The sequence below is a fragment of the Bos grunniens genome, chromosome 22 (assembly GCF_055505025.1).
Source record: "Bos grunniens cultivar Pamir isolate PY7600 chromosome 22, Bosgru_T2T1.0, whole genome shotgun sequence".
In the NCBI taxonomy this organism is placed as follows: domain Eukaryota; kingdom Metazoa; phylum Chordata; class Mammalia; order Artiodactyla; family Bovidae; genus Bos; species Bos grunniens.
The window spans coordinates 7,004,891-7,017,982 of NC_141186.1; the positions used below are offsets into that span (position 1 = coordinate 7,004,891).

At 49.0% G+C, this 13,092-nt stretch overlaps 1 protein-coding gene across 2 annotated transcripts in view; it reads left to right on the plus strand.

The window, feature by feature from the left end:
- The first annotated feature begins 11,657 nt into the window (after positions 1-11,657).
- CMTM8 (CKLF like MARVEL transmembrane domain containing 8) overlaps positions 11,658-13,092 on the plus strand; it is a 95,977-nt gene continuing 94,542 nt past the window's right edge. For both annotated transcript variants that reach the window (XM_086365675.1, XM_086365674.1), the window contains exon 1: positions 11,658-12,101. In XM_086365675.1, the coding sequence (XP_086221801.1) occupies positions 11,955-12,101 (147 nt within the window). In that variant the 5' untranslated portion in view covers positions 11,658-11,954. The remainder of the gene's footprint in view (positions 12,102-13,092) is intronic.

The window sequence follows — 13,092 nt, forward strand, 5'->3', positions numbered from 1 at the left end:
GGAATTAAGAGTACCAATCTGATCAGATGGCTTTTTGGAGCAACTCATAATAGGGTTATGGATCACGATACAGATGGTGTAGAAATGCTTCTTGTAAATGAGTCACCTTTCCCCAGAGCATCACTGGGAATAGTGGGAAAGAGGCCTTTGAAAAAGGGCTGTTGAAATCTCAGCCCGTCCACCTACAAATTGTGTGATCTTAGGCAAATTACCTAACTACTCTGAGCCTCAGATTCCTCATTCCAGATACAGAATAACCATGACTATTTGCAGAACTTCTATGGGGAGTAAATAAGATGATGTGTGAAGACACTGGGTATACAGTAGATGCTCAAAGACATGAACTTCCTTCCACAACCTCACTCTTGACCTAAGGTGGATTCATTAGGTTATGTTCTTACAGTTTTACTATAAGGAAGACTACTCTTCTCTCCCCAAACAGCAATGGTTAAAACTGGATGAAGATTTCTCTCTCTCTCCTATAACAAGCTGATCATAAAGGAAGTGAAGTCGTTCAGTCGTGTCCGACTCTTTGCGACCCCATGGACTGTAGCCTACCAGGTTCCACGGTCCATGGGATTTTCCAGGCAAGAATACTGGAGTGGGTTGCCATTTCCTTCTCCAGGAGATCTTCCCGACCCAGGGATTGAACCAGGGTCTTCCATATTGTAGGCAGATGCTTTACCGTCTGAGCCACCAGGGAAGATTCATAAAGGCATCTAGGCAAATAGGTTATATGGTGTTGGGTACCCAGCCTTTCATCTTATTATCCCACCATCTTCAACGAGCAGCTTCCTTTTTTTTTTTCAAGATGGATTTATTTTTGGCGGCACCAGGTCTTCGTTGCTGCGCAGGCTGTCTCCAGCTGCTGAGAGTAAGGGCCACTTTCTGTTTGCGGTATGCAGGCTTCTCACTGCAGTGGGTTTCTCTTGCTGCCGAGCGCTGACTCCAGGGCAGGCGGGCTTCAGCAGTTGCTCCCAGGCTCTAGCGCTCTGGCTCAGTACTTACGGCGCACGGCCTTTAGTTGCTCTGCGCTCCGCGACATGTGGATTCTTCCCAGACCGGGGATTGAACCCATGTCTCCTCCACTGGCAAGTGGATTCTTTACCACGGAACCACCAGGGAAGCCCGGGCGGCTTCCAGCTTGTAGTTTAAGATGGTGATTTCCCGCTGGCAGGAAGGAGAGATGGAGAGATGGGGAGCGAACCTCTCCCCTTTGAGGGCATGATGTAGAAAGTCTACTCACATTCCGTTGGGCTGAATGTGAGCTAGAAGGCAATCTCTGAGGCCCCACTTTTTGGGTTAAAAAAATCCCTAGTTCTCCCACTTACCATCTGTAGTCATGGCCAAGTCAGACTTGCAATGTCTTTGCACCTCTGTTTCCTAATCCTTATGGGGTTATTATGAAATTTAAATAGGTTAGTACATGTAAAGCACTTAGAATAGTTACCTAACATATACTAGACTGTAAGATATACTATTATTGTTGTTGTTTGTTTAGCAACACGGCCACACCTCACTTTGAAGGAGGTTGGGAAATGTCCTTAATTAGATGACTGTGTGTCCAGCTAAAACTCAAGGGTTCTATTATTAAAGGAAGGAGGGGACAGAGGACATCGGAAGACAATTAGGGTCTCTCATGTAAGAGTTGCTAAAATAACTTTTATGAAAGTACTGTTGGTGGCGACTGATTGCAATCTCCAATCTGGGCCTAAAATACCTATGTCAACTGCTCTTTGTGTGATGGGGTTGACGTGATCCATTCCTAGACATGGGACAATAATCAAAATAAGAATAACACGTGAGCCTCTGTGTTGAGCACTGTCTCAATTGTCTGTGACAGCCTGTTTAGAGATCCCACAATCCTCTGGTTTTATGAAAAGTATTTCTGTTCACCCGGTTCCCTCCCCAGATCCTGTGTGCTTATCACCTTGCAGGCACCAGGGTGGGAGTCTGTGATGAATTTCATTCTCAAAATTACAGTACATTTTGAAGCTCTCAGGCGACGGTGAGGGGGGCCTTCCCTGATGACTCAGATGGTAAAGAATCTGCCTGCAATGCTAGAGACCAGGGTTCAATCCCTGGGTCAGGAAGATCCCCTGGAGAAGAGAATGGCTACCCACTCCAGTATTCTTGCCTGGAGAATCCCATGGACAGAGGACCCTGGTGGGCTACAGTCCATGGGGGGGCGGTCACAAAGAGTCAGACACAACTGAGGGACTAACACCTGAAGCTCTCAGAGGATCCCCCACTCTGAACAGCACCCCACAAAGCCAGTCTACCTGCTTCTTCTCCATTAGCCCCCACCCCTGACTGTGCAGGACACCTAACTGGCTTTTCTGGTTGCAGATTCACCAGGCCAAGGGAGGGGAGAAGCCCAAGTGCAGTTTGTCATCCATGCCTTAATAAACCTCATGCAGACGAGGCCCAGGCCATGTGACCCAGGCTCAGAGCCTCTCTCCTACCGTCCAAGGCGTGTGCTGAAAGGAACAGTACCTTACCTGTGAACACAGGGGATGTGAATGTGGGAATTCCAAGACAAATAAACAGAGGTGATTCTTGGCATTATTAACGGGCTGCGTGCTAAGTCGCTTCAGTAATGTCTGACTCTTTGCGACCCCATGAACTGCAGCCTGCTAGGTTCCTCTGTCCATGGAATTCTCCAGGCAAGAATACTGGAGTGGGTTGCCAGTTCCTTCTCCAGGGGATCTTCCTGACTCAGGGATCAAACCCAGGTCTCCCACATTGCAGGGAGATTCTTTACCATCTGAGCCACCGGGAAACCCTATTATTTACAGTCAGTAGAATTTCTAGAGCCGCATAATGCCTTCTTCTTTTTATTTGCCAGCAACTCTTCAAGAATGCATTTCAGTGTATCTTTTTGTTCAAATGCATGCTTTTCATTTTGCATGCCTGCCTGCCTGCTAAGTTGCTTCACTCGTGTCCAACTCTTTGCGGCCCTGTGGACTGTAGCCCACCAGGCTCCTCTATCCCTGGGATTCTCTAGCCAAGAGCACTCAAATGGGGTGTTTCATTAGTGCTTCTTGGACTCTTTGGCTAAAGATCCTAGCCACCCTTAAATTTCTCAGCTCCATCCTCTCTCTTTAGTCAAATAGTTAACCATCTAGAAACAAACCCGCCAATTAATTCTTTCTGAAGCAAATGTACTTGGTAAGCAAACACCCACTCCCTAAATCGCTTGCTTAATACGCTCCTCTCAGAGAGCCTTCTGGAGAGAACCATGATGGATATAATTATCCTGCTTTTTCATCTCTGCTGTCCAGTTTTGGGGTGTGCTTCTGATCTCATTTGGGAAGATTCCTGGAGCTTCTTAGGTGTAGTCAGCTATGTGGGGACTGGTCTTTGCTCATCCAGTAACTGGGGCAGAGGAATTTGTATGTGGGCGCCTAATTAACACTATTCATTAGCATTAATTACCTTTTATTCATTGAAAGGTGTTGGCAACAGGAACCTGATTCACCTCTGTTTCAAATTGTTGTAAGAGCCTATAACTTTTTTTTTCAGTCCTACAAAAGCCTATAGATTTAGCCCACAGAGCCTCCACGAGGCACTGTTCACAAGCACAGGGTATTCTAGCTGCCACTTGTTCTGATTTTCCATCACTTTTGGAACTTTCTAGGGTGGCTCCTCCAAACTCAGCGGATCTCCTCTCTAAATCCAGCACCCAGCCACGTGGGCGTCATTCTCAGACACATTCAAGGGTTTCCATTCATTTGTGAGCAATGTTGTCTGTTTTGTTTGAATGTGATAAATGGGTCCCTGCAAGATATTGCAGGACAATTTGCCCTTCCTTCTAGAAACCTCAGTCATTTTCCACTCTCAGACCTGGTGTGTGGGGCGGGGGTCTCGGCGGTGGGGCGGGCGGCGGCGGTGGTGGGTGGTCAACTAACCCGCCCTTCTGGGGGGAGTGACCTGGTACACACCCCCCACCTCCCAGTCCTCTTCTTGATCTTTGGTTTGGTAGGGATGTTACATGTATCGCCCATTTAATTTTCTACCAGCTTGTAAAGTAATGGCAGAGAAAGTAAAAAACCTACAGACCAAGAAAGTCTCAAATACCTGACCTTGACTTTGTTCAGTTCTCTAAGAAGATGATCTACTCATTATGCACCCAGGCACACCCCTGTACCTCTCAGGGTCCGGCACGATCATGAGCTTTATCAGTGTCACTGATGGAATTTCTCCCTATCTCCCCCTCTGCCAAGCACAGTGTGATCACTGTTTATGGAGCAGATGGAGGCGGGCGGGGAGGGCCGGTTGTTTTTCACCCTGGACAGTCAGGAGGGCTGAAACCCCCTCTCGGCACATCTCTCAGCACACAAACAGATCCAGTGCTTCCTGAAGGGGAATTGTGTCCTTCCTCTGGAATTTCCTCTTCTAGTCCCTGATTCTTTGCTTAGCTAACTTTGAATAACGGCCCTTGAAAACACTTAAATGTCTGCTTCTGGAAGAAAAGAACCCTGGTCCCCAGGCTGACCATGCCACCTTTCCCCATGCAGGCTGACGTGGGCCCTCCCCTGGCCTGGCAGAGATCCCCCCATCACTCACTCACTGCTCTCTCCCCGCTCCTGATATCATAGTCAATAAAGGAAGGGACAGTCGTACCGAGCTGTGTAGCCCAATCGTGCATGGACCTTGTGGATATTAGATCAGTGTTTCTTAAATCAGTGGCTGCAGCCAAGAACTCTGGGAGATCCATCTCTTTCATTGAGATCAAGACCCATAAGAAGATTTCTAATTTTTATTTTTAATGTTATTTTAGTTTCATTTTAGTACAGCGCAGCTTGTGGAATCTTAGTTCCCTGACCAGGGATCTAACCCAGGCCCTCTACAGTGAAAGCACTGAGTCTTAACCATTGGACCACCTGGGAATTCCCAAGAAGGTTTTTAAAAAATCTAGTAGAATTCAAGTTAAGGCAGTGCTTGACCCAAAAGAGACCAATAATAAATTAGTTACTACTTATTTTTACACCTTCCAAATATTAATACCTACTTCTAAATCAGCTGATTTTTTTTTTTTAACCACACCATGTGTGGGATCTTAGTTCCCCTGGCCAGGAATAAAACTGATGCCCCCTGGGTGGAAGCTCAGAATCCGAGCTTCCGCCAGGGAATTCCCTAAATCAGCTGATTCTTTTTTTTTTTTAATTTTAATTGAAGGCTAATTGCTTTACAATATTGTGGTGGTTTTTGCCATACACTGACATGACTCAGCCACAGGTGTACATGTGTCCCCCATCCTGCCTCCCTCCCCATCCCATCCCTCAGGGTGGTCCCAGTGCACTGGCTTTGAGTGCCCTGTTTTATGCATTGAACTTGGACTGGTGATCTATTTCACATATGGTAACATACATGTTTCAATGCTGTTCTCTCAAATCATATCACCCAATCAGCTGATTCTTAACCCCCCCTATATTTTTCCCAATCTTAACCTTCCCTTGGGCCCAGAAAATCCTAGTAGGCACGAAGCTCTCTCCTCAGTAGGTCCTTCATGTCCCCTCCTGGCTCAGAGTGAACACTCCCACCTCAGGTTTCTAGAGGGCCTCCCAGAGGGAGGGAGGGGGAGAAGAAGGGCCTGCTCCCTTTGTCTCAATTAGATGAAGCCAACTGATGGAGTCTCGGATACACTGTTCAGCCTGCACAGGTGACACATACCGTCTTTTTAAAATGATGAATGTTAGTTACCAGTATTTAAAAATTGGGGTACTTTTAAAATCAGGAGCTCCCTGGTGTCCCAGTGCTTAGGATTACAGGCTTTCACTGCCATGACCCACGGTTCAATCCCTGGTCAGGGAAATGAGTTCCCACAAGCCAAGAGGTGCAGCCCAACAGTAAATCTAAATAAATAAAAACTGGGATTTCTAGCAACACTAGGCCCCAAGTTTTGGGACTGAGCTCCTGAAAGCTGCATGATGTGAATAAAGTAAAATAAAATACTGGGATTTCTAGCCATAGTAGGCCCAAAGTTTTGCAAGGTAGCAGTCAGGTGGAGCCGAAACCCAGCTGGCTCCCCTAAAGCATTCCTGCTCCTGTTCACCACAGTCCCCACCACTCTGTTACATCCCCCACAACTGAGTTTGTGTGTTGGGCTCATTTCATTACATTCTCAGATTCCCAAATGTGGCTTTATGTTAAGAACAAAATGAAACATTTCTGGTCCCTGTGTTTAGAGCACCAAAATACAGTGTGACCCAGGATAGCATGTACTTCAAGAGAAAAGGGAGTGAACTGACTCCTTTGTGTGAGGGAAGAACTGTCTACAAAGTTAATATTTAAGCCCCAGGGTATCTGGTTAGAAGACCATAATTCAAGAAGCCATTCTGAAACAAACCCGACTGATACATCTACTTGTTTGACTGTATCCGCCTAAACCCCAGAGGATTTAAGGCCTCTGGTCAAATCGATAGAGTATCTTGCAACTCAAACAGACCCTATCTACACCCAGACACTGGTGAATGGATCTGGGCCCAGTGTCTGCCTGTTCTCAAACTGAGGAATAGACCAGACTGACTGATAGCTTTCAGGGCTGAGTGGAAAGAACATCCTCACTTCTCAGCCAAGCTCCTGGTTTCCCTACAGTACCTTAATAATAAGCGGATGGGAAACAGGAAGTTCTGGGGTGGATAAATCACCTAGTCAATTGTGCTGGAAGGATCTGAACTACAGTTGGAATTGGAGAACTCTATTTGTGATCAAGCATAAATCACTATTTTGATTTTCTTAACTTTGGGAAGTAATTTCAAGCTAACCAAAAAGTTGCAAAAAAAAAAAAAAAAAGATTTCCTGTAAAGTATCATCCAGACCCCACAAATGTTAACATTTTACATAAGATGTGAATCATGGAATTAACATGGATACAATGCAGTTATCTATCTAATGTACAGAATTTTATTCAGATTTCCCCCGCCATCATACTGAGGTTTTTTTCAGAGTCCTCTAGCAATTTCACTTTGCACTTGGCTCTCAAGTGTGGAACAATTTCTCAGTGTTTGTCTGTCCTGACCTTGATACTTAGTAAAATGTCCCTTGAGTTTGGTCTATCTGTTTCTTCCTCGTGATTGAAGCTGGGTTATTCATTCTGATAAGAAGCCCATGGAAGTGACATTATCTCTTTCTCGATGCCTCACATCGGGAGTTACAATGCTGTCGGTGACAGTGACTTTGATGTCTGGTGGTGTCTCACAGGTCTCCTCCCCTGTAAAGTTACTTATAAATTCATAAGTATTCAAAGGGAAAACTGTATCTTCTGGGGACATACTCTGAGATGATGCAAATATTCTTTTCATTCTCATCATACTTTCATCCACTAATTCTAATATCCATTGATGATGATTGCCTGAAACAGCCATAATTAGTTTTAAACTAGAATAATAATGAAGAGAAACATGCATTAAGCGTATCTCTAAAAAATTCTTTATAAATGAAAATGTCCCTTGATCCCCTTTTACATAGCGGGTGGAAATCACAAGGTGCCCACCTTTTCACTGGATTATTAATGAGCCCTGCATCTCTGTGGAGTGGCCTGGGCTCCGCAAACTCTTGGCAGTGCTATGTCTCATAGCTTGCTTGTTGGGTATTATGACCTAGTGGAAACCATAATTTGACTCTGTATAAACCCTCAACACACCCCACACAAGTCCTTTCTTCCACGCAAACAGATCTCCTTAGATTCTCTGTATCTGTACCTGGCCTACTCATGGGGGACTTGTGGTGTCACCTGGCCTGCTCCTATAGGCTGGGGTGATGTCATACTTACCTGTCCACCTTCTCTCCAGTTTAAAAAATTATATACCTCCCACAAGTCTCAGCTCAAAGCTCTGTTCTGCATGAAGTCTTTCACAGGAGGGCAGGGCCTACCTTTTCTTGCTGTGATACTTTTCTGGGTTTAAGAGTACAGTTTAGGGGAGGTCCTTGGTGGTCTAGTGGTTATGAACCCACCTTGCAATTCAGGGGACACGGGTTCGATCCCTGGTCAGAAAACTAAGATCCCACATAACTCAGAGCAAGTAAAGCTGGGCACCCCAACTATTGAGTCTGTACTCCCCAACTAGAGTCTGTGTGCCACAATGAAAGACCTTACATGCTGCAACAAAGACCCGACAGAGCCAAAGAAAGAATAAAGTTTGGGTTTCTGCATTCATTCAACACTTCCTCTGGCAGGGAGGGAGATAAAAAAGGGTAATTCAAGTCCCTCAAGAAGAGGTAAGGAGGGGTGCATAAATTAATGAATTGTAAAGGAAAGAAAACAAGAGCAAGCTTTATGAAACTCTGGAGGAAATCACAGAAAGGTGACTTTTGAAATGGGCCTGAAGGGTGCAGATTGGAGCTGTGGATGAAGTAGGCGGCTTTCTAGGCGGAGAAGAGCTGGTTATGGGTATAAAGCGGTCATACCTACAGAGACATGTGGAAATACATTTGAGGTTGGAATGCGAAGCGTCCTAGAGCAGTTGGGAAGGGGCTGGAAGTGTGGGGTGTACCCTCTCCTGGTGGCTTTTACACTGTGCACAGAGACGTTAGCCCCGCTCCGAGCCTGGCGTTTCGGGACAATACTTCTTGCAGCAAAATGAAGGGTGGATTGAAAAAATACATCATTGGAGGAATAGGCATCCCACTGGGAGGCTTGCAGGCAGAAGATGAGCACATGGGTTTAGGCAGCAGTTGGGAAGAAGAGGACATTTGTCAACAACCAATGTAATTTTTTTGTAATTCTGAAATCTAAGACGCTGAAACCCAAAAGTTTCCTCTCAAGCTGGCAGAAAATGTATCTGGAGAAACATCCAACTTAACCTGGGAGGAAGTTAGTCATTGTCTTTATTTGTTCCACTTCATGGACGAAAACATGGCCACAATCGTTTTCTGCTCCTCTCATCCGGAGGTGGTGTCTGTTTCCCTGCTGTCTGAATCAGGCTGCCCTGGTTACGGGCTTTGACCAACAGAATGAGGCAGAAATGAGGCTCTGTGATTTTCAAGGCTGGACCTTAAGAGATCTGCAACTTCTGCTCATTTTTTCCCCTCTGGATGCCAACTTCTGTGTAGAAGTCCATCTACTCTGAACTCACCATACTGTGAGGAAGCCCAAGCTTCATGGAGGGAGAGAGAGAGGGGCCAGGTAGTGGAGCACTGAAGTGCCAGAAAGGAAGTGAAGAGAATGTGAATGAAGGCTTTTCAGACTTTCCAGGCCTGCCCTGCCCCCATTGAAATCAGCTGAGTGAATGACTCCAGTAAGCATGAGGAGCCAAAGAATCTGCCGCCAAGTCCCACCCAAATTCCTGACCCATAGATTCATGAGCAAGATGGTTGTTATTTTAAGCCACTAATGTTTGGAAGCATTTATCACATGGCAGTAGAAAAGCCAAACACACGCTTATTTCATTCATGTGTTTTCGTTGCCCCAAAGGAGTATACTTGATTCAAGGGCCCTTCCACCACACCAAAGGTGTTATATAGTGTATGGCATATGTACCTTTTACTTTCCTAAATTAAAGGTCTGAGTTTTGAAGTCCATTTGGGCTCAGAGGTTTTCTGAGATGGGCTTGTCCTTTGTAATACAGAAATAGAGCTGTCTTGACTTCCTTCCTCCCTTCCTGCCTTTGATAATGTCCTGCATGATGCCACAAACTACTTCTCAAGCCATTCCATGTGTATCTTTTATTTCTGCAGCTGCAAGATCGGTTTCTCTAATCCACTAGCTCTCAAACTTCAGTGCATATCAGAGTCTGCTGGAAGGCTAGTTCAAACACAGCCTCCTGGTCCTTGCCCTCAGAGTTTCTGATTCAGTGAATCTAGGGTAGGGCTTGAGAACTTCCCTTTCTGAGAGCTCCTGGGTGATACTGATGCTGTTGGTCTAGGCACCACACTTTGAGAACCACTGCTCAAGGGGAAAGGGCTATATTTTTTGTTATATTTACCCACCAGCCAGAGATGCTCAGCAAATGCTCAGAGATGGAATTGCTCTAAATATCATCATCTTTGCAATGCTTTTTTTTTTTTTTTTTTTAACAAACAAACAAACATGTTCACACACCCTTGTCACCACAGCGACCACAGGGTAGCTAGGGAGCCACTTATTTGCCATCCGTGTATCTTCCTAGAAGTGAAATATCTATTAGCAGCTTTTGCCTATTAAAAAAAAAACCAAAAATGATTTATTTAATTTTTTGACTGTGGTGGGTCTTCGTCGCTGCACTCGGCTTTCTCTAGTTGCAGAAAGCGGGGGATACTTTTAGTTGTGGTGGGAGGGCCTCTCATTGCCCAGGCTTCTCAGTGTATTGGCTTCTCTTGCTGCAGGGTGTGGGCTCAGCAGTTGTGGAGCATAGGCTCAGTTGCTCTATGGCGTGTGGGCTCTTCGCTCACCTAGGATCGAACTGGTATCCTTTGCATTGGCAGGTGGATTCTTAAACGCTGGACCACCAGGGCAGCCCAGTAATGCTTCTGAAGTCTTTTACTTCCTGAGGTCCTCCTGCGTAGGCCCTAGACCTAAAAGAAACGAATTCCTTGTTTTACTTGAGTGTATCGATCGTTTTTGCTTTCTTCTCAGCTCACAGGACATGGTGGGAAAAAATGTCCCTTCAGACTTTTTCCCAAAGGTGTTTGGGAACAGATTAAGAGGGAATGGAATGCTTTCGCTGTGATCTGAGAGCAACCCTCTATTTGTGAACAAGGATTATTTCCTTGCCTCTGGGGCGTGTCTGAATAAAATAGAATATTTCTTGCCATTCTTTCACCAGACAGAAGGAGAGTGTGCCAGGAAGATGTTCTTGTTGGCAAGGTGTCCACCTAGGCATTTTACAGACGGTCCACTGAGGTCCAGAGACGTGGGGCCCCTTGCTCCTGGTCACACGGCTGAGAAATGCAAGTGTTGAAATTCGGGTCAGCCTGACACGTTTGCCTGCATGCGTGGGACTCCCTCATCCCCTCCCGCACCCCAGGAAAGCACACTTTGCAGGACCCACACAGTTTTCTAGCTCTCCCCCCAACATTTCCTCCCGAGGGCGATGGGACACTGATTCATCGTGACCACGGACCCCCCCCAAAGATTTCCCCGTTCCCATCTACGGGCCAGGCGCGGTCTCCATGCATCCGCGCGATCGAGCCTCTGAGAGCGCCTGGAAGCGTCTCGCCTTCCAAGCCCGGCGATGAAGCTGGTTCCTTAAATTGTTCCCGGCAGGAGGGGCAGGAAATCCCGCCCGGCTGCGGCGGCCGCCGCGGCGGCAGGGGGAGAAGCTCCGGCCGGACCGTCCCGGCAGCCACACATCGATCTCGTTCGGGTCTAAGGTCCGGCCAGGTCGTAACTCCAGCCACTCTTTCGCCACCTGGAGTGATCGCCCCGCCCACCCCTCCATTCCCTTAGCCACGCGGCCCGGAGGCCTGGCTCTTCCCGGCGGCCCCCGAGCCGCGGGCCGGCCGCCGCCAGGTGGAAAGAGACAGGTCAGCGGCGACTCGCCCCCGGGAGGCGGCGCCTGGCTGAGCCGAGCAGCCGGCGGCCGCGACCCCAGGCCTCCCTCCGCAGACCCCGCGCCCCCGCACCCTCCCGGCCGAGCAACAGGTGAAGCGGCCGCCGGCCGGCGGCGCCTCCGCGGGGCGGCCCCTCCCCGCCCACCGCGTGCCCGCCTCTCTCCACGCCCCCTCCTCCGCCCGGCCTCCGCCGCCTCCCTCGGCCGCCGGCGGCTTCCCCCTCGCCGGGTCTCCTGCCGCGGCGCCCCCGCGCAGCCCGAGAGCCCGCGCTCGCCGAGGAGAGGGGGGCGCCGCGCGCTCGCCAGACTCGCGCCGCGGCCACACGGGCCCGGCAGGCGCCCCCCGCGCGCCCCGTCCCTCCGCCGCCGCGCTCCCCTCCCCCCCACTGGCCGGTGTCCCCGGGCTCTGAGCCGCGCGGCCCGCCTGGACGCGCCGGGGGTCTCCGAGGCGGGGCCGGCGCTGCCCGCCCGGGCGCGACGATGGAGGAGCCGCAGCGCGCCCGCTCGCAGACGGTCACCACCACCGCCAGCTCTTTCGCCGAGAACTTCTCCACCACCAGCAGCAGCTTCTCCTACGACCGCGAGTTCCTCCGCACCCTGCCCGGGCTCCTCATCGTGGCGGAGATCGTGAGTGCCTCGGGGCGGGCGGGCGGGGCGGGGAGCGCAGGTGGACCCCGCGCGGTGCTCCTCGCCCGGGAGCTTGTTCACATCCTTCCGACGGCTTCGGAGGAACGCTTTAGGCTTAGCCTCGCCTTCATCCCAAGGTGCCAAACTCCGAGACTCCTCTCAGAAGAGGGCCCCTTCTCACCTTGGGCTCTTCTAGGGGAGAGGGTCATGAGCTTCGGGATGCTGGGGAGAAACCCGACCTGCTGGGCCCTCTCTGCGGTCGTGGCGTGTGCCCGGAGCGGGATGCTTGGTGAACATTGAGTTTGTGTTCATGAGTGTCAGAGATACCTGGTGCCTCCCTCACCTGATATCCACGTGGATGGCCTTTTCCCCAAAAGCAAAGCTTCTCGAAGATCAGGGGAGAAGACTTCTTTTTCCTAATTATCTCCTTGGAAGTAAAACTGAGGTGAATCAGGAAGGGTTTACGGAAAAATTCCGAGGGTCTCCTGTCTGGTGCTGTTTGAGGATCAAAGGGGTTCTTGTGCTTTGCACATCCTGGTTTAAGACTCAGACCGTTCCTGGGGAGGGGGCACATGAACCAGCCTTCTCCTCTCTAGAGGAGAACGTGGACGCTGAGAGATCCAGTTATCCCCCCTTTTGGTTTCCTCCTGGCTGAGAAAGGTCCCGGGCTTGTTAACAGCTAACGGAGGCTACTGTGTACTGTCTTCACCAGGTGCCAGGGTCTCATCAAGCCCTTTAGACACCTTCCTGCCCACATGTCCCGCACAACACTCCTATCCTGTGAAAAGTGAAAGAAAGTGAAGTCGCTCAGTCGTCTCCGACTCTCTGCGACCCTCTGGACTGCAGCCCCTTTACCATCTGAGCCACCTGGGAAGCCCATCCTGTGAAGGGAGCTTTGATTATGATCCCATTTTACTTGTGAAGAAACTGAGGTTTAGAGAGAGGAAGTAGGTCCCACCTGGGGGTGGAGGTGGGATTCAAACCTAGGCCT